General features: G+C 45.1%; 1 protein-coding gene across 4 annotated transcripts in view; it reads right to left on the reverse strand.

Moving 5' to 3' along the window:
• The window catches only part of rreb1a (ras responsive element binding protein 1a), a 71,391-nt gene that overhangs the window by 10,359 nt on the left and 41,694 nt on the right, over positions 1-19,338 (reverse strand). For all 4 annotated transcript variants that reach the window (XM_044339135.1, XM_044339134.1, XM_044339137.1 and 1 more), the window contains 12 exons: positions 17,874-17,963; positions 17,541-17,704; positions 11,864-12,005; positions 11,155-11,303; positions 6,457-6,646; positions 6,125-6,364; positions 5,015-5,486; positions 3,181-4,924; positions 2,458-2,648; positions 2,157-2,372; positions 1,052-1,213; positions 1-55 (listed from right to left, as the gene is read on the reverse strand). The exon at positions 1-55 is cut by the window's left edge and continues 116 nt beyond it. In XM_044339135.1, coding sequence (XP_044195070.1) covers positions 1-55; positions 1,052-1,213; positions 2,157-2,372; positions 2,458-2,648; positions 3,181-4,924; positions 5,015-5,486; positions 6,125-6,364; positions 6,457-6,646; positions 11,155-11,303; positions 11,864-12,005; positions 17,541-17,704; positions 17,874-17,963 — 3,815 coding nt within the window. The remainder of the gene's footprint in view (positions 56-1,051; positions 1,214-2,156; positions 2,373-2,457; positions 2,649-3,180; positions 4,925-5,014; positions 5,487-6,124; positions 6,365-6,456; positions 6,647-11,154; positions 11,304-11,863; positions 12,006-17,540; positions 17,705-17,873; positions 17,964-19,338) is intronic.

A 19,338-nucleotide genomic window follows, 5' to 3' on the forward strand; every position in this document is an offset into this window, starting at 1 on the left:
GTGCTGCTGAGGTCTTGTGCTTCTGGTGCAACCTGCTCCGTCTCTGACTGACTCTCTGCAGGACAAACACACACACACACGATCAATACAATCAATACAATCAATACAATCAATACAATCAATACGATCAATACAATCAATACAACACATGGTTCAGTCAGGGGATGATCTCTGCTTTGTCATCTAATGTTCAGTTAGTGAACCTTGTGAAGATTTCAAACGTCACATTTAGAAGAAAGTGGCAGAAAGTATCTTGACTTTCTCATATTGTCAGTTATAATCTTTATGTTGACTTTGCATATTTCCTGCTGTATGTAACTTAAGTTGTGAGAAGGTGCAAAACTCCACTAAAATCATCTCTCAGCCAGCAGCTAAAAGGACTTTCTGTGGAAATATTAACATTTACATTAAAGACTCGGAGATCGTTTATGTCCCACGGAAGATTTTTCAAGATATGAACTTTATTTATCTTAAAGTATAAAGTAAGTTTGCACAAACTGTACAGCAGAGGTATTCAACTCAAATTTAAAGAGGTCCAGTAGTAGTCGTATCAACATCTGCATGTTTAATATAATAATAATAATAATAATAATAATAATAATAATAATAATAATAATAATCTCATCCACTAAATAAAATACGGCTGCATTTGAAAATAAGAGAAAATAAATAAAATGTTCAAATAAAGTGCTTAACTTCAGAAAAATAAAATAAAGGGAGGAAAAGCTTTGTTTTCTCCGTCTACCGTAAAGACTATAAAAGCTGCGCCAGTTAAAACAGAAACACCTCGTCAGGTTTGAAATCATAACCTTCTGTCTTGGCTGCCAGTTAGTGACCTCTGCTGTTCACCATCATAATTATTTATCTCTTGAGTCTATGTTGTTGCCTTTGCTGTTCCTGATTTATTATTTCTTTCTTTTTAAAAACAGTCGGCTATAAATACACACAGACACAGAGAAAACGACCAAACATGCTGAATGTCTGCCTCCTAAAAGTCAAATCAATCTGCTGCTAGAAACATTTAAAAAACGTTGATGTTTGTGATTCGGACCTGCGCTCTCGTGCGAGCCTTCGTCGCCCTCTTTTTTCACGAGGGCGCCGTTGCGTCGCAGCGTTCTGTTGGTCACGCCGTGCTTCCTCAGCAGGTGGCGCTCACAGTTGGATTTGGTGGAGAAGAAGGCATCACACTTAGGACAGGGGAATGGTTTTTGGCCTGGAGAGAGAGAGAGAGAGCGAGAGAGCGAGAGAGCGAGAGAGAGAGAGAGAGAGAGAGAGAGAGAGAGAGAGAGAGAGAGAGAGAGGATTCAGAACAACACTGGTCTCCTTTGTGTTGTCGGGTTTCTGCAGGTTGTTTCACCAGCCGAAGAATCTTAATCAATAAGTTGATCATTGATCATTATAAGTAATATTTTAAAGTATAAATGACATATTATTCTGGCCTTTGAGGGGGTTTTCTGATGTTTTATAGACATAATGTGTAATCAATTACTCATGAAAATAATTGGTGGATTAATTGATTATGAAAAGAGTTGCAGCTGAAGTTTCTGCTGAACTGACGGATCTTAAACCAACAGTCAGGAGCATAAAATGAACATTAAAGCTGTTTGTCTTGCTGTAATCATTCCTCCTGTTCATACTGACCTTAATGAAGCTTAGATGAAGCTAATATGAAGCTTCAGCGTCTAAATGAGTCAAATCAAGTAGATATCTTTCAACGTTACAGTCTTTTTAGTGCCAAAGTTCCTCTTTTTGTTACTATACTTCCACCTGCAGCTCAACAGGGAAACACAAAGACTGTAAATGTGTCAGATATCCACCTGATATGACTAACTCAGACTGCTGAAGCTGAATAGAAGCTTCACACAGACTTTTAAATGACATTTGAAGGATCTTCTAATCACCAGTATGAACAGGAGGAATGATTACAGTGAGGAAAAACCTCTTTCACTGTTCTGTCCTTTAAATTTAAGACTTTTTAATACCTTCTAAGACCTTTTTTTTTTTAGGAAACAGAATTCAAAACGTTTTAAGACTTAAAGCAGATACCCTGTGTATGTGTGTGTACGTGTGTGTGTGTGTGTGTGTGTGTACATGTGTGTGTGTGTGTGTGTGTGTGTGTGTGTGTGTGTGTGTGTGTGTGTGTGTGTGTGTGTTACCGGTGTGTGTCAGCATGTGTCTCTGCAGCGAGCTGGCCCAGGGGAACACTCGGGGGCAGAAGGGGCAGGTCATCTTCTGGACAGAGTTGGAGTAGGCGTTCTTCTTCCCTTTGGACTGAGGAACCAGCGATGGTTTCCCCTCCTCTCTCGCTCCTCCCTCCTTCTCCTCCCCTCCTCCTCCTCCTCCTCCTCCTCCTCCTGCTGCTGCTCTGTCATCTGTTCACAGGACAGATCGTCTACCATGAGTTCAATCTGTTCCTCAGCAGTCGTTTAATCAGAACAAACCGTCCCTCCCCGTTACCTCTCTTTCCTCCCAGGTCTGCGGCTCCGGTCTGCAGGTAGGTGCTGAACTTGTTGGCGTCAGTGGTGGCTAACATCTTCTCCACGCTGGCGAACTCCCCGCTGGACTCCAGGTCGATGCCGCCGCCGCCGCTCGCAGCAGCAGCCTTCTCCTTCACTGCCAGGGCAGCGGTTTTCTTTCTGGTCCGCTTCCTGTCGGAACACAGAAGAGGAGAGAAGCACAATAACGTTTAATGACCTGAAGTCAAGAGTGAAATGTGTTATTCTTTGGCGCCATCTTGTGGTGAAATCAATACTGACAACGTGGTGACAGCGATGAATGCTGCAAACCAAAAAAAAGAAAACTACATTTGGAGGCTTTCATCTAAATAACAGAACACAAGTCTGGTAAACAGTTTTAAAATGTGGTTTTACCAGTTTTGTTCATGTGTATTCTGCCAGCCAATCAAAACATTGTATGACTACATATCTATTGTATAACTGATCCTTACAACATCGGTTTCCACACAAAGATATTATTGCTACAAAAACTAGAACAGTTTGAGCTTAAAATGAGGAAAACAAGTTTTTCTTTCTCTTTAAAAAGATCCAAAACTTTAAAAAGACCAAAATTAGATGAAGCAACAGCTGCTACAGTCCGAATGCAGCAGCAGTTTCCTTTCATACTCTTTTGTCTTTATTTGGGTCGGTGACAGTCAACGTGTTTTGGATGAAGCTCACGTACCTTGATGTTCCCTCAGACGTTTCGTCGTTCTGTGTCTCCAGACCAGTGGAGGGTCCGGGGCCGTCGGTGGCCAAATCAGCCTGAGAGGAAGCGACGGCCGCCTGGGGTTTGCTGTCCAGTGAGGCGGCCTCCCTCTTCAACAGGTCTGGAGCTCCGGAGACGGAGTGGATGATCTGAGCGATGGAGGCCAGAGGAGGGAGCTCCTTGAGGGCGGTGGAGGGTGAGGAGGAGGAGGTGGAGGTGGTCGGTTTGGGGAGGAGGGGTTTGAGGCGCTGAGGTCGCCCAGAGTTGTTGAGGTTGGGGAGGCAGGAGGGGGGAGGGGTGGATCCGGGGGGGAGCTGGTAGCAGCCAAGCTGGGGATGAGGGTGTAGAGGAGGCAGGGCGCTAGCAGACTTCTCCTCCTTGGACAGAGCCAGAGCGTGCTGCTCGATGCTACTGCTGCTCTGCTCCGTCTTAATCTCCCTCTTCTCTCCGGCGCTCGCTGCCTCCCTCCTCTGCCTCTTGCTGGGGATGGACAGATCGATGGGCTGGTCCATGACGGAGCAGTCAAAGCTGGGGGAGACGCTCTCCAGTTTGACCCCAGGAGACCCCGCCTGGCTGACGTCTACACGACTCTTGGCCGAAAAGTCCAGCGGCTGGTCCAGTTCTGCAGGATAAACCACGTTAGCCAACTCCTCCACCTTCACCGCCTGCAGCGGAAGCTGTCTGATCCCGTTCAGTGCCATCTGATTCACCGGAGCAGAGCGGGCAGAGGCGGCAGTAGCGACGGCGGCGGCGGTGGCTGGCAGGAGTGTGGTGATATGGTCCTCGATCTCCCTCTCCTGCACCTCGGGGTGCTGCTTCAGCAGGTGGTGGATGCAGTTGCGTTTGGCTAGGAAGGCAGCGCCACAGCGCCGGCACTCAAACGGCTTTCTCTGGCAGCCGTTGTGTGTGCGCAGGTGGATCTGCAGGGCCCGGTAGGTCTTCAGGTCCTCGCCGCAGAACCGGCATGTGGTCTCAGCTCCTGTGCAGCCCGTCTCTGTGTCCTGGGTGGTTGTCGTGGCAGCAGTGATCGCCGCGGCGATGTTTGCTGTGGTGGTGGAGGTGACGTACTTGATGTTTTTCTCGATGTCCTTCCTCGAGGTCTTTGCGTGTTTCTTCCTGAGGTGGCGCTCGCAGTTGGCCTTGACTGTGAAGGGGTAGTGGCAGACGCGGCAGACGTACGGCCGCTCGCCGCTATGTGTCCGCAGGTGTCGGATTAGCGTGGCCTTGTCTGGCGCCACATAGTCGCAGATGTTGCACTGGTGCGGCATGATGCCGAGGTGGAAGCGCATGTGAGCCTGCAGGACACCCGAGAAGGCGAACACCTGGTCGCAGAAACGGCACGGGAACGAGCCTTTAGCTGAGCCAGCGTTGTTCCCCACGTTTCCCCCTTTGGTTCCTGGTTTTCTCCCGCTAAGCCCCGCCTCCTCATGCACGGCTGTGGTGGCTGCTGGTGGCGAATCAGACAAAGGCGTGTGAGCGTCACCCATACACTCGGTGTCCATCTGCCCTCCGTTCCCAGCCGCAGAAGAGGATGAGGAGGATGAGGAGGGTGTTTTGAAGAGGGTGGGGGTGGGAGGCGGCAGGCTGGGGCTGATGCAGCCCAGTGAGGCCTGCTGGGAACTCTGGAGGGGGGGAGGAGTCGTTGCAGTGAGGCTGGAGCGAGGGGTGATGGGAGGTTTGGGCTTCAATGGAGGCATCGCCTTCTGACTCTGGACTTGACCTGGAGGAAGAACAAACACCGTCATTGATGCTTCACAGCGTCTGTTTGAGTTTTAATTGATTGATTTATGGATTGAAAGCCAAAACCCACCTTGACCACCAGGAAATCCTGGAGCTTTGGCCAGAGGGGGGAGGGTCAGTCCCATCTGATTGGGCGCTGCAGTTGCCACTTTGAGGATCTGCTGGATGTCTGCCAGCTCCATGATCCCGCCTCCACCTGCCTCGCTGGGTTTGACGCCTGATGAACCAGCGCCGGCCGTGGCGGCGCTCCCGTCAGGCTGCAGGAGGAAGCCGGCCTGGAAGGGCTGCAGGGAGAGCAGGCTGAGGGCTTCTCGTTGAGAGAGGCCCTGCAGGGCGGAGGCTGAGTCTGAGGCCTCCAGCAGCGGGATGCTGAGGGCCGCCAGCCCCCCTACACCCAGCCCCAGAGTCAGCCCCAGGCCCCCGGACAGGTAGGCTGACGCCGGCTCCTGGGGCAGGCTGGAGCACGGTGGCTCCACGTGGATCACCTTGATGCTGTCCAGGTGGGCCTGATGGATCTCATCTTCTGTGGGACCAGACTTCACCTGAGAAGGTAAGAAAACTTTAATCAACAGCTGGCTCCAGGTGTTTACATTGCTCAACTGCTGCCAGTTTTAACCACACTAGTGGTGATGATAGTAAATATCTCAACAGCTGTTGACATTCATGTTCCCCAGAGGATGAATCCTACTGGTGATCCTCTGACTCGACAACTATTAGATGAATTACCGTTCACAGTTACAGAGAACTTTACTGTACAGACATGACAGCTAGTGCCAAACATTGTTATTATTATTATTATTATAATATCATCGGAAAAAATAAAGACTAAATTTCTAACTCGCTCATTTTTCACATCTTTGCTCAGTCGATGCTACATATGACATCATACAATCAAATCATTACATTCAATCTTCAACAGCTTATTTTGCAGTATATGAACATGTGGGTTTGGAGTTCGACTGATGTGCTGCCTGGTTTGTGTTTACTGCTGTTTTATGCTGCTGCTCTACTGTTTTAAATAAAGTATATTCTGATCCTCTCCGTGACTTCGTACCTCAACTTTTGTCTGTCTAACTGTTTGGTTTTCTTTAAACTGACATGTAATCTGACATTAGATGAGAGTTTTCTCCCTGAAATTGGTGGATTGAATGAAAAATACAGTTTTGTTTCCATCGCCTACCTTAGAGACGTGCTGCAGACCCAGCACCTCCAGGAAGCCGGCCTGCTCAGAATGCGGAACGTCCTCCGCTGCATCCTCCGTTTCCTCCGTGTCGGCGGTGGCGGCGGCGGGTTTGTCATGGTGGGCGGTGGTTTTATGGAGGTCCAGGGCAGAGCGAAGCGGGAACGCCTTGTCACAGCAGTCGCAGACGAACCGATGGAACTTACTGATGCAGCGACGAAGGTTTGTTTCACACCAGACCTGAACCAAGAGAAACAAAAGATGAGTCTAAAAAAACGGAACGAGGAAGGTGAAGTGAAGATGGTTTCCGAGGTTTAAACCATGTCGGATACCTGTGCAATGTGAGCAAACTTTTTGCAGGAGAAGTCGATGAAGGCCAGGTCGTTGAAGCCGGTGGGGATGGAGGGGTTGTTCTGGATGAAGGGCCGCCCGCTGGGGTCCTGGGGGAGGAGCTTATGAACACCTGCGTTGTGGCGCAACAAGCCACGGTGGGTTCGGAAAGAAAGGCAGCAGAAATCACACCTGGAAAAACACACAGAGAAAGAATTTACATTAACATTTTAATATCTAAAGCAAACAAACAACGATCAGAGAAAAACAACAGCGACTGAAACACATTTTTATAAACTGTCTGAAACACCGGCGTGAGTATTTTGAAGTGTTAAAATCAGCTCTGCTGTAATGATTCACTATCATATTTTATACAGCTGCCTGTAAACAAGTGTACTGATCAATAAAGACCTGATCTGATGAGTTTATTGATTATCTGTTTTTATCTCTTTACTACCTGAGGACTGTTTTGATGCTGCGAGACGACTTTACCATGTGGGACAAAACAAAACCTTTTAATTATTATAAATGTTTACTTTCATGATACATGAATCAGTAATATTCATATACACAGCTAAATTTACATTTGTTCTGTCTTCTGATCAACTATCAGTCAGATGTTTAACACCAACCTGTAGGCAAAAAGTTGCAGTTTTCAATGACGCCACTAGATGGTGACATTTCTCTATGAGTGTGTTCTTGTGTTTGACAGACAGATAAAAGAGCTGTCTGAAGGTTCACACTTAGTTTCAGGGTTTGAGTTTAGTCTAAACTGTTTTAAGTGATATTTTTGTTGAAACAGTCCTGATTCTGATCTTTTAATATGAAGCAGTGGTGAAAGTTCTGATACACAAATCTGTTTTCAGTTTTTTGGACTTTTTCTCTAATCTTTGATTTTTGCTGAAATATTGGATCATTTGAGGGAAAAATCACTATTTGGTGGAGCTGTTAACAACTCATAGACATGTGAAATGTGACCCCGACTACACACTGCTTTTTATAAGACGTCAAAAGACAAAAAGGTTGGAAACCACTGGTTTCATCTTTAACAATGTGTTGTATTTTAAAAGCTTGTTATATTATCCATTGTGTCAAATCTTCATCTGAAAAGTAACTAAAGCTGTCAAATAAATGTAGTGGAGTAGAAAGTACAATATTTCCCTCTGAAATGTAGAAAGTAGCATCACATGGAAATACGTAAAAATGTTACTAGATTAGATTTTTTCCTTCATATTACAGCTGCATGCTGATGCTACAGTGACATTTCATTAACATGCTGTAAAACTATGTACAGTACATGCATGTATAGAGATATGTACAAACGTGTGTGCGTGTGTGTGTGTGTGTGTGTGTGTGTGTGTGTGTGTGTGTGTGTGTGTGTGTGTGTGTGTGATAACCCCTGGTGGCAGTGCTGGTCCTGCACTTGTTAAGCGCTGAGAGGACAGCTGCTCAATGTCTGCCACAGTCACACACTCCTTATCACATCCTGTGTGTATGTGTGTGTATGTGTGTGTGTGTATGTGTGTGTGTGTGTGTGTATGTGTGTGTGTGTGTGTGTGTGTGTAATCCCCTCAGACACCTTGTCAGAGGATTTTTGTGAGGCAGGAGAGGGGACACACACTGTAGAAGCCGTTTTTGTTTGATTTGTTAAAGAACTTTCAGGCATCACAGTTTGAGTTTAAATGACACAATCACTGCACGTCCGTCATCACACACACACACACACACACACACACACACACACACACACACACACACACACAGAGGTGTTTGACATGAGGACGCTGAGAGGAAACTGTTTTTCCACTACTAGCAAGGAAGTTATGCACTAAAAGATTAAGTTTGTTTTTGCTTTAGTTTTTGAACAAAAGTTATTGTGAATTCTTTGGATGCTGCAGGTTTTGACACAAGCGTCGAACTATAATGTCTTTATTGTGCTACATGTGTAACGCTCTGCGCTCTCACTCATTCACCCTGCTGCAAACTAACTAAAACCTGGAACCTTCAATCAACCCAACTCAACAAGTAAATGATACATGTATTCATCATATATCATGGAGACGTGTTGAGATCAAGTCCGTCCCTGTCAGCTACACTACATGACTGAGAGCCATGACGACCACTTTGGACCAAATGTGGACCAACACTTGTTGAGCTCTCCATCACTCCTCCTCCTCTTCCTCTTCCTCCTCCTCCTCCTCCTCTCTCAGGGATTCTGCAGTGTTCACCACATTTCATTTAAAGGATCAGTCTGCCGATTTTTGTTGTTTTATTGTCCAAAAACTAAACACACGGCTGGACTGGGTGACATGTTTCATGTACTGAAAGCAGATGAGTTTGGTCACATTAGACTAATAACAGCATCATGTTTTCAGTCTCCAGAGAGTAGTTCTGTGTTGTGCTACCAATCAAAAAGTCTTGACTTTGTAAGTTAAACGTCTTTCAGAAATTTACAATGTCTGGGTCAGCGTCTGATCAATAACACAAGCATGAAAAAAAGACATATTGTTTACTGTTAAAAGAGCCGCGTTCCTGCACATGCTCAGTAGCGCCTTACAGCCGTACACAGAACTGCTCTCCAGAGACTGAAAACATGATGCTGTTATACGTCTCTAAACAAACTAACCAAACTTTTCTCCTTTCAGAGCTGTATATAACAATAATTTCTAGTAATATAATTAATCAGTTAATGTGAAGGATGGATTAATCAATCACATTACAAGGGAGTGGACGAGCTTCGTAGCTGCAGAACCCACCGATCGCTGTCTACAGCAGGAAGGAGACAACATTCATTCACACCCCCTGAACTGAACTGCTTTTTCTTTCTTTGTTCTGCATCTCCTCTCTTGTCTCCAGGGTTCACACTCTGGTGAATGTGTGTGTGTGTGTGTGTGTGTGTGTGTGTGTGTGTGTGTGTGTGTGTGTGTGCAGGATAATCCCACAGAGGTCGGCTCAGGTCCAGAGAATTACCCTCCGAGTGAGTGTGTGTGTCAGTATCTGATGTTGGAGCCAGCCAGCATCCAATTAGACATCAAGTAAGACATATTAAAACATATTAACGCCAAACAATCCCATCCATTTACCACCTTTTTTTTTTTACATATTGATTCATCTCTTAATGTATTGTTTTGATCAGCTGATTGCCAAGTCTATAAAATGTCAGAAAAAAAGTGTTATTGTGTCATTATGGAGAATAAAAACAAAAAAAGAATTAAAATCGATGCAGCAGAAGCAGAAATATCATCTTTTTTATTGCTACCTGAGTACATTTTCCTGATAATATGTACTTTTACTTGTAATAGAGTATTTTTTACTTAAGTAAAGGATCTGAATGCTTCTTCAGATCCGTCCTGAAGTCTGTTGTGTGGATGTTATTTAAACAATCTATACAACAGTCCTTTAGGTTTCATATGCTTTTAGTGAGTTGTGCTTTCATTGAACGGCTGAATGACTGTATTTTTATCTTTATTGAAACTGACTTCTTCCTGCAGGTCGGGAACATCGTGGGAGTCTGCTGATTGAATTTCCTTGATTCTCTCCATCTGCAAACACAGCTGTCAAACTGCCGAATCAGCCGCAAAAAAAAGTCGTATAAACGCAGCTGACGGACTGTTAGAGCAGCCGTCCCTCCGTCCCTCCGTCCCTCCGTCCCTCCATCCCTCCATCCCTCCTCTCCTCCCTACAGTTCAGTCGATCCTCTTACAGGCTGATTAACGAGGATTTACAGCTAAATATTCCTGCCTTCCTCCATAACGAGCTCAGCGCCGCCTGCTGCCATCTTTCTCTCTCTTTTTCCCTTCTCCACCTCCTCCGTACATCCTTCCGTCTTTCTTTGGTTTCCTTCCCTCCTTCGTCTCTTTTTGTCCTAAGTTCCTTCTTTCTTTCTCATCCTCCTCTCATTCGTTTCTCATCTTTCATCCTTTGTTCCACACAACTTTCGGAGGAAAACACTTTGAACTCTGTGTGTGTGGGTTCGTTAGGAGTTGTGTTGCTATGGTGACAGACTGTCTTTTTTTTTTTTTCCTCCTCTCTCTCTCTCTCTTTTTTTTTTTTTTTTTTTTTTTTTTTTTTTTTTTTAAAAGGAGGGGTGGGGGTGTCGTCATGGCAACGGCCCCCGGCCGAGCACGTCCTGAACCCTCCTCCTCCTCCTCCTCTCTGTGACTTATTAAGTTGTCCTCTCTCTCTCTCTCTCTCTCTCTGTGTTTCTCTACCTCTCTCACCCACTGGTGACTTATTAGCCTCTCCTCTCTCTCTCTCTCTCCTCTCGTTATCCATCCATCCCTTACTCCTCCTCTGCCTCCTTCCTCTTCTTCCTCTCCTCCCTCGCTCTCTGTTTGACAGTTAATTATCACAGGAGGGTCGACGTTTATCTAAACTTTAATACATTTTAAACCTCCACCAGCACAAACCTCCAGCTGTTTGCAAACTTTCTCTCCACCTGAAGGCACTTAAATCTGGAAATAAACACATTTTCTGTCCAGCTGTTGATGTTTTTCTTCCTCACTAGATTCACTTTAATAAAACTATACAGTCAATGTGGTTTTTTAGGTACAAGAACATGAAAACTTGTCTTGCATGTCTGTATTGCCACTAAAATATGATCAACTTGTTGGGAGGCAACGCTGCAGGGATTTATGGGTAGGAAGCAGAGGATCTTGGGAGTCTGAGTAGTGTGTGTGTGTGTGTGCGTGTGTGTGTACCTCAGTGCGGTGTCGGGGTGTGTGTCCATGTGTGCGTCCAGCTCCAGTCTGGAGCTGCAGGTCTTGAAGCAGATCGGACACGGCAGCAGCTCCTCCTCCGCTCCGCGAATCGCCGCCGCCGACTCCTCCGACGCCACGTCCTCCACCACCTGCACACACACAGACACACACACACACACATTAACACAACAACCTCACTCACCACCACCACCACCAGACTTCCTGGAGGGGCTGTTAGCCGAGCTGCTGCTAAAAGATATAGTTAAAAACCACCTAAATTTATCATGAAAATGTGTCTTAAAACTGAATAAAAGTCCATTTATAACAGTTTGTGTGGAACAACCACAACGCCGATGTATTATCTTGTATGTGTGTAAGTTACTCTTTGGTAGACGCCATTGTAGCGGACAAACACAGCGCCGCCGTATGCATCTGGTGCGTGTTTACTCTTTGGTAGAGGAGGTATGACGCCATCGACAGGCGACCAAATGAAACGGTCCGTTACTTTGATTAAATTACAGATTTCTGTTGGAAACATTTGGGATAATGTAAGTACACAACTCAACAACATATATAACATACGTCTAGACGTTGGTTTTGTTGATAAAATGTCAGAAATTTGTCCAACCAACAGTCTGACAGATATCCAGAAGCTGAGACCTGGATGTGAGTATAAACAGACTGGTCATCTCATGGTTGACGCTTCTACCTTCTTGCTGGGCGGCTCCTCTCCGTTCTCCTCCTCCAGGCCTTGCCTCCTCTTGACGGACGGACGGCGGCGTTTGGTGGGGGAGGGGGGGCTGACGGGGAGCAGACCGCTGGCCGGGTCCTTCTCATGGATCTTCATGTGTCTGAGAGTCACAGAAGAAGAAGGAAAAAGGTCAAAGGTGAGTTTCATTTCTGTGACTTGAAGCTTTTTTTTTTTGAACTTCTACTCAAGCAGATTCCCAGTTAGTGAGTTGGGAGTGTGGAGGGTCACAGTACGGACACACACACACACACACACACAGCCTGTAATGACCAGTAAGTATGTATAATTATCACATAATTACACATACAGCAGGCTGATAGCCTTATATGGCTGCTGGAGAGAAGAGGAAGCCCCGAGGTCACAACAGGAAGTCATCTCCCTCTCGTCTGATATCAAAGTAGATTGTTGCATTTTTAAAAAAGTTGTTTTTGTTGTCTTTCCTCCTGTTTTACCTTTACTGTTTTCTCCTTTATGCTTTATGTATCATATATGATGTAACATATTTATCTTGCAGCTGTTTTTTTAAAAGCTTGAATAAAAACAGCTGAGAGATGAGACACGTTGATCCTGAAACACCTGACTGATGAAGAGTTTCCTCTCCTCCAGCAGGTCAGGTTCTCCTTCTGCTGCCTCCTCACAAAGGTCAGATGGTGTCGCTTGATTTAAAGACCTGTATGTGTGTGTATGTGTGTGTTTGTGTGTGTGTGTGTGTGTGTGTGTGTGTGTGTGTGTGTGTGTGTGTGTGTATGTGTGTGTGTGTGTGTGTGTTTGATACTTGTAAACATGACGAATGGGTGTTTGTGAGATTGTGTGTTACAGTTGAGGTGTTACTAGAAGCGTGAGAAAGTGTGCAGGCTGTTATCATGTGTTTCGCTATTTCAGTGTGTGTGTGTGTGTGTGTGTGTGTGTGTGTGTGTGTGTGTGTGTGTGTGTGTGTGTGTGTATAAAGGTCATCCAGCTAGCTAGCATGTGGCGGCAGCGATGGTGTCGGTTTACACAAGTTCAAAGAGGAGAAAAGGAGGAGGAGGAGGAGGAGGGAATGAGAGGAGACAAGGAAAGGCTACTTTCCTTTCCTTGTGGATGGGAGGAAAAGAGAAAAGGAAACAAGGAGAGGAAGAAAATGAAAGGAGAGGAGGAAAGGAAGCAAGGAGAGAGGAGAGGGAGTGAGGACGATGAGGAAAGAAAAGAATGAGCAAAAGGAGGAGAGGGCAAAGGAGAGGATGAGGAAAGAGAAGAGGAGACATAGGAGATGAGAGAGGAAGGAGAGGAGGAAAGGAAGTAAGACAGGAGGAGAGGAAGTGAGGACACATTAGAGGAGGAGAGAGAAGATGAGGCAAGAGGAGGAGAGGAGAGGAAAGAGGAGACAAAGGAGATGTCAGGATAGGAAACAAGGCAAGAGGAGGCGAGGAAGAAAGGAAAGGAGAGATTATTTGAAAAGAGGAGACGAAGGAGATGACAAGTAAGGAAAGGAGAGAAGAGGAGAGGAAGAAAGGAAAGGAGGAAAGATGATAAGAAAAAGAGGAGAGAGACAAAGGAAGCAAGAAAGGAAAGGAGACGAGGAAAGAAAGAAAGGACAGATAATAAGAAAGGAGGAGAGAAGAAGCAGGATGTAAGGAAACGGGAGAGGTGCTGCTTTGGATGTTATCTTCTATTAATAGGACCCGACAGGCAGCCGGCTGGACGCCCATAAGAGGTCCTGACAGAGTGACGGAGTCAGCAGATCTGGGACCAGCTGACAGGAAGTTGTTTATTAACCAATCAGGTGAGTGAAGGGAGACCGAGGGGGGAGGTGGCCAACAAGAGAGCAAAGTCTCCTCGGTCCAAACTGTACTCTGACCCCGACACCGGCCAATCAGAGGGCAGGAAACACGCCAAGTCAGCGGCCACACAATCCTGCTGTGTGTGTGTGTGCCAACAGCTGCTCGACACACACACACACACACACACTCAGCAGTGTGTATTAACTGACAGAAAACACAATTTATATATTTAAACTTGCTGCAGTTCATCATGTTTTTTATGCTTAAAGGACCAGTTCACAACTTTTCAAGTGTCTTAAAGCAACAGTCAGTCTTCAAATGAACATTAAAGCTGTTTTTTCTTGCTGTAATCATTCCTCCTGTTCATACTGACCATTAGAAGATCCCTTCATAATGACCTTACAATGGAAGTGATGGAGGACAAAATGTATGTAAAGTTTATCTGAAGCTAATATGAAGCTTCAGCGTCCAAATGAGTCAAATCAAGTAGATATCTTTCAACGTTAGTCTTTTTAGTGTCAAAGTCCCTCTTTTTGTTACTATACTTCCACCTGCAGCTCAACAGGGAAACACAAAGAGACTGTAAATGTGTCAGATATCCTCAGACTGATGAAGACTCATATAACCTTCACACAGACTTTTTATCCTCCATCACTTCCACTGAAGGTTGAATCTTACAGTTATCAGCAGGAATAGTAACAGTGACACTGACAGCAGTGTTGTTATCAGTATTTGACACAAACAGTATTTGTGTTGTTTGGTTTTTCAGTGTTCTTCCTCCTCCTCCTCCTCCTCCTCCTCCTGTCTGCCTGCAGCTCCTCTACATCACCACAGGAGGCGCTGTTGAGTCACTTCAGGTACCGTCCGAGTCAAACAACAAACACTTTCACTTCAACCCTCAGGAGGAGCAGAAAGGAGAGAAGGAGGATTCAGAGCGTCTCGCTGACAGCCCATAATAAACTAAAAACGGGATGCCTCGCCATGGCAACCGGGCCCAAAGGCCTCACAACAGAGCAGAGAGGACGAACTCATGTGATGCTGCATCTGTGATTCACTTTTTCTACTGATTTGCATTTTGTCTGTTTAAAAAACTAAAACAACAGCAGAATCTGAAACAAACAGACAAAAACTGAAGAAAATTAAACTAAAATCAGACCAAAGATTTATTTTACAAGTCTGTAACTTCATCTGAAGTTTCCTGAAATTAAGTATGTTCATTTATAAGGAAACTTAAAGTTCAATTTAAAGTTAATATTAATTTATTTATTTATTATGTTGACAAGTTATTAATTAAACGTCTCTATTTTCTCTATAATTAGCACTTAATTAAATAAATATATTACTGGGAAATGATTACAGACCCATAAAACACATATTTGACTTTAAGCTTTGAGAGTTAATTGGTTTTATTTCGGAGGTTTGGACAGAAGCTGCTGATCAGAGGAAAGTCCTGACTTTTACTCTCTTTCCGTCTTCCTGCATGTTCGACGCCTTCGGGGCTTTTACAGCTTAAAAAAAAAAAAAGCCGGAAAAACTAGTTTCATATTTCAGGGATGCTTCTTCTTCTTCTTCTTCTTCCTTCTTTCATTCTCTGATTGTTTCTTCACTGCCAACTAAACATTTCACTTTTTTTTTTTTTTTACCGAAACCAGGATGAGAATTCATCACACACACGATGACACATGATGGTTCACATCTCTTCCCTCCTTCTTTCCATCTCATCTCTTTCTTTCTTTCTTTTCGTCCCCCCTCCCTCCCTCCCTCTCGCTCTCTTTTTCTCTTTTGAAGACAGTCGAGTAGGAAAATCTCGCGTTTCACATTTCAAAGGATGCTCCGCTGCAAAATGGATTCCTGCTTTCTCTCTCTCTCTCTCCCTCCTCCCTCTGCTTCTCTTTTCCACTCTCCATCCAAACAGGCCTCGTCTTTATTTTCCTACAGCAGCATGTAAAATCAGGCCTCGCACACACACACACACACACACACACACACACACACACACACACACACACACACACACACACACACACAGAGAGACAGGCGGAGAGGAAAGCAGCTCGCTCGACATGTGGAGCTCAAGTTAAGACTTTTTCTTTCTGCCTTTTCCTGTTTTCCTTCCTCCCCCTCGCTCTCCGCTACAGTTTGCATTGTAAATGAGCGTCTATATAAAAAGCTGCAGGGCTTCATCTGCTCTTTTTTTTTTTTTTTTTTTTTTTTTTTTATTAATACTAGGCAGGATTCTGAGAATATGACGCAACCGTTTCCAGGGGTGCGTTGATGGAAATCAGCATCCAGATCCTCCTCGGCAGCAGCCTGCAGGAGGCCGAGCGTTCAGTTTGTCTCTCAGCGGTTTCACAGGAAAACAGAAACTCGCCAAACCGGACCGCCAACTTTTTTCTGCTCGACTTTAAAAAAGCCGCGGCAGGTTGGAGCTCGTTGGGATGAGTGATGCTGCTGCTGCTGCTGCTGCGGCACGAATCACACGTTCTTCTGGAGGCTCGTAGGAGTGGGTCACATGATTCATCACATGTTTGCTCTGAGCAAAGACATTGTTCATTCTTTATATTAAAAAACAAACCTCCTCACATTATTACTCTAAATGTTTCCTATTTGTGAACTTTCCGTTTAGTTTCCCGACTGACTGGACAGACGTTAGTAAGCATGAAGGCAGAGTTTCACTGCCAGAAACCCTGAAACTCAACACAAATAAGAGGAAAAGATAATTGAGAAAATTGCTGTGACATCTAAGAGATCTCTGTGTCCGTCTGTCCGTCTGTCTGTCGGCCCACAGTCATTCCTTCCTGCCCACACCTCCGAATACCATCAACATGACTGGGAGACAGTCTGAGGACGAACAACACAAAACATCTGTCTTTTTATCTCGACTCCACATGAACAAAGCTGCGTTTCATGACATTAACTACATTTATGTTTTTCACACATGTGGACAGAAAGCCCTCGCTGTTGTGGGTTTTATCTTGCAGGAAGCATCTCTGCCTACGTTCACCTAAGTGTTGGAACTCTGCCTATGTTTAACATCAGAACAGGAAACCAGAGAAAACCAGTGTAAGCACGACTGTTTCTCTGAACTCTTCTTCTTGTCCACACTGAGTTCCTGTAGCTGCAGGTCTGATGACGCCGGCTGCAGCTCGATCCACCGTCTCACCGACCCGACAGCTCACGACTGACGTTACCGACCAGACCAGAGTCAACTGCTTTATACACCTTCACAAACCTGCAGATACTTTGCTGCTGTTTATATGTGAGGTCATTAAAACCCAACAGAGGTCACTGAAGGTTGGGCATTAATTATAAACACACACACACACACACACAAACACACTGCAGGGACCGTTGGATCTCATGTTTGAGGCTGGACTTTACTGATAAATGACTGGGCGTTGTTCTCTCTGTGTGTGTGTGTGTGTGTGTGTGTGTGTGTGTGTGTGTGTGTGTGTGGTAGGGGGGTTACACAGGAAGTGGGAAGATGACTTTAAACCATCCACCCCCATCACCCTTACACACACACATGCTCACACGCTCACACACACACACACACACACGCTCACACTCAGGACCAGTTGGGGTTTGTGCTCCCATCATGGTTGACTGGGCATCGGGTTAAACGCTAACTTCCTCTCCCTGAGGTGACATGGTGTGTGTGTGTGTGTGTGTGTGTGTGTGTGTGTGTGTGTGTGTTCAGTAGGTACACACTGATCTGCAGCCAGTCAGTGAACACTATTTGCTTTTCTAGTTTATTTTATTTTACTGTGTCTCTCATCTCCAGAATGTCAGAGGTTTGAAAGTCAAGGCGTTAATGACTAACGTGTGTGTGTGTGTGTGTGTGTGTGTGTGTGTGTGTGTGTGTGTGTGTGTACCTGTGCATGTTGCCGTTGGTGGTGAAGGTCTGTCCGCAGATGGAGCACTTGTAGGGTCTCTCCCCGCTGTGGACCAGCATGTGTCTGTCGAGCGACGAGGCCGAGCTGAGGCACTTCCCGCAGATGCTGCACGAGTGATCCGTCGCGCCGGTGTCTGCGTTGTGCTGCGGCCGAGAACACAAAAACACGTCAGCTACTGCTAGCGGCCGTGACAACAACACTTCATATTCACCTGAAGGACCTTAAACCAACAGTCAGGAGCTCCTCCTTCTGTGCAAAAAATGTATTTAAAAGCTAATATGAAGCTTCAGACTGTTAGATAAATAGAGGTACCTGTCTGATGTGCATGGTCAGCTGGTGTTGTGACCCACAGCTCTTGTCACACAGTGGACAGATGTGAGTTGAGCCGTCATCTTTGGTGTCCTGGAAGAAAAAACAAAAACACACAGATACACATTAACATGTTGTTGTTGTAAATGTAGTTTATTGTGACTGAATCCAACACACATACACACACACACACACACACACTAACACACCATCCTGCAGCCAGAAACACTCACTACTGCACCAAACGTGGATTCATCCGCCGCTGAAATTAGTCCCCAACAAATTACAACTATTACTTCCTGTTTGTTTGGTGTTTTAGGAAATTACTGAGACTTTTTTATAGGATTTATTGATAAACAGAGAATACTGCCTGCATTGATGCAACTGATTATGAACTCAACTCTGACACATCATCATCTTTTAAGTTGATATGTTGAACTTGTCAGCAAACAGTTACAACATGATCATCACATTGATAATGTCAATAATTACTTGTGGGGTTCCTCAGGGTTCTATTCTTGATCCTTTGTAGTTTCAATCTGGTTAAAGTGCTTGAAATGATGTTTTTTTTGTCCACTTGTTTTCAGCAGAATAGTCTCTAAACATGACTTCTGTCATATTATCAGTTTATAGAGTAGTTGTGGCTAACATGTTAGCAAACAGTTGCTTTATTTCCACATCCAGCAGTTACGGAGCAACATTATCATTCATGTGGAGTCGTGTTTCTGTCCACCTGGTGAATGTAAGTCCAATATTCACTCTCTTTTAGCTTCTGTTTTTACTCTCTACCAACTCCTGAGGGAAATATCTGGCTCTTTAGCTGCTAAATGCTCCACTATGTTCACCAGCTAGTCTACAGCTAACTGTGTCTGTTTGATGCTGAGCAGGTAGTGAAAACGTCGCTATGAGACGTTGAGAGTGAACCAGAACAGTAAAAGTTGCAGCCGGACAGATAAACAATGAGCTGAAACTCACTATAAAGCTCCGTAAAGCCGAGAGGAGCTGCAGAGTCTCTGATAATTCTCTGTAGGTTCATCACTAAACACATCACACACTGTTACAGATCAGACTGTGGCCTCAGAGACACATCACATCAAGCTGCAAAACCATCTGAGTGTGACTCACTGCAGACCTGAGACTCCGCCCTACACACACACACACACACACACACACACACACACACACACACACACACACACACACACACACACACACACACACACACACACACACACACACACACACACACACGCAGGGAAGCAACATTTCCCTTTCCTGATTCAGCCACAGGAAGTGATGAGGCGGAGAGGAATGCAACAGTGCATGATGGGAGACAAGAGGGGAGAAATGTACCACGATGATGAGGCAAAAGTATGAAGAGAGGAGGAGAGGATGAAGAGGAGAGAGAGGATGATGAAGAAAAACTGATTCTTTCTTAATAAACTAAAACATGGCGCTCCGTCTGTCA

Source organism: Thunnus albacares, chromosome 21 (assembly GCF_914725855.1).
Source record: "Thunnus albacares chromosome 21, fThuAlb1.1, whole genome shotgun sequence".
NCBI lineage: Eukaryota > Metazoa > Chordata > Actinopteri > Scombriformes > Scombridae > Thunnus > Thunnus albacares.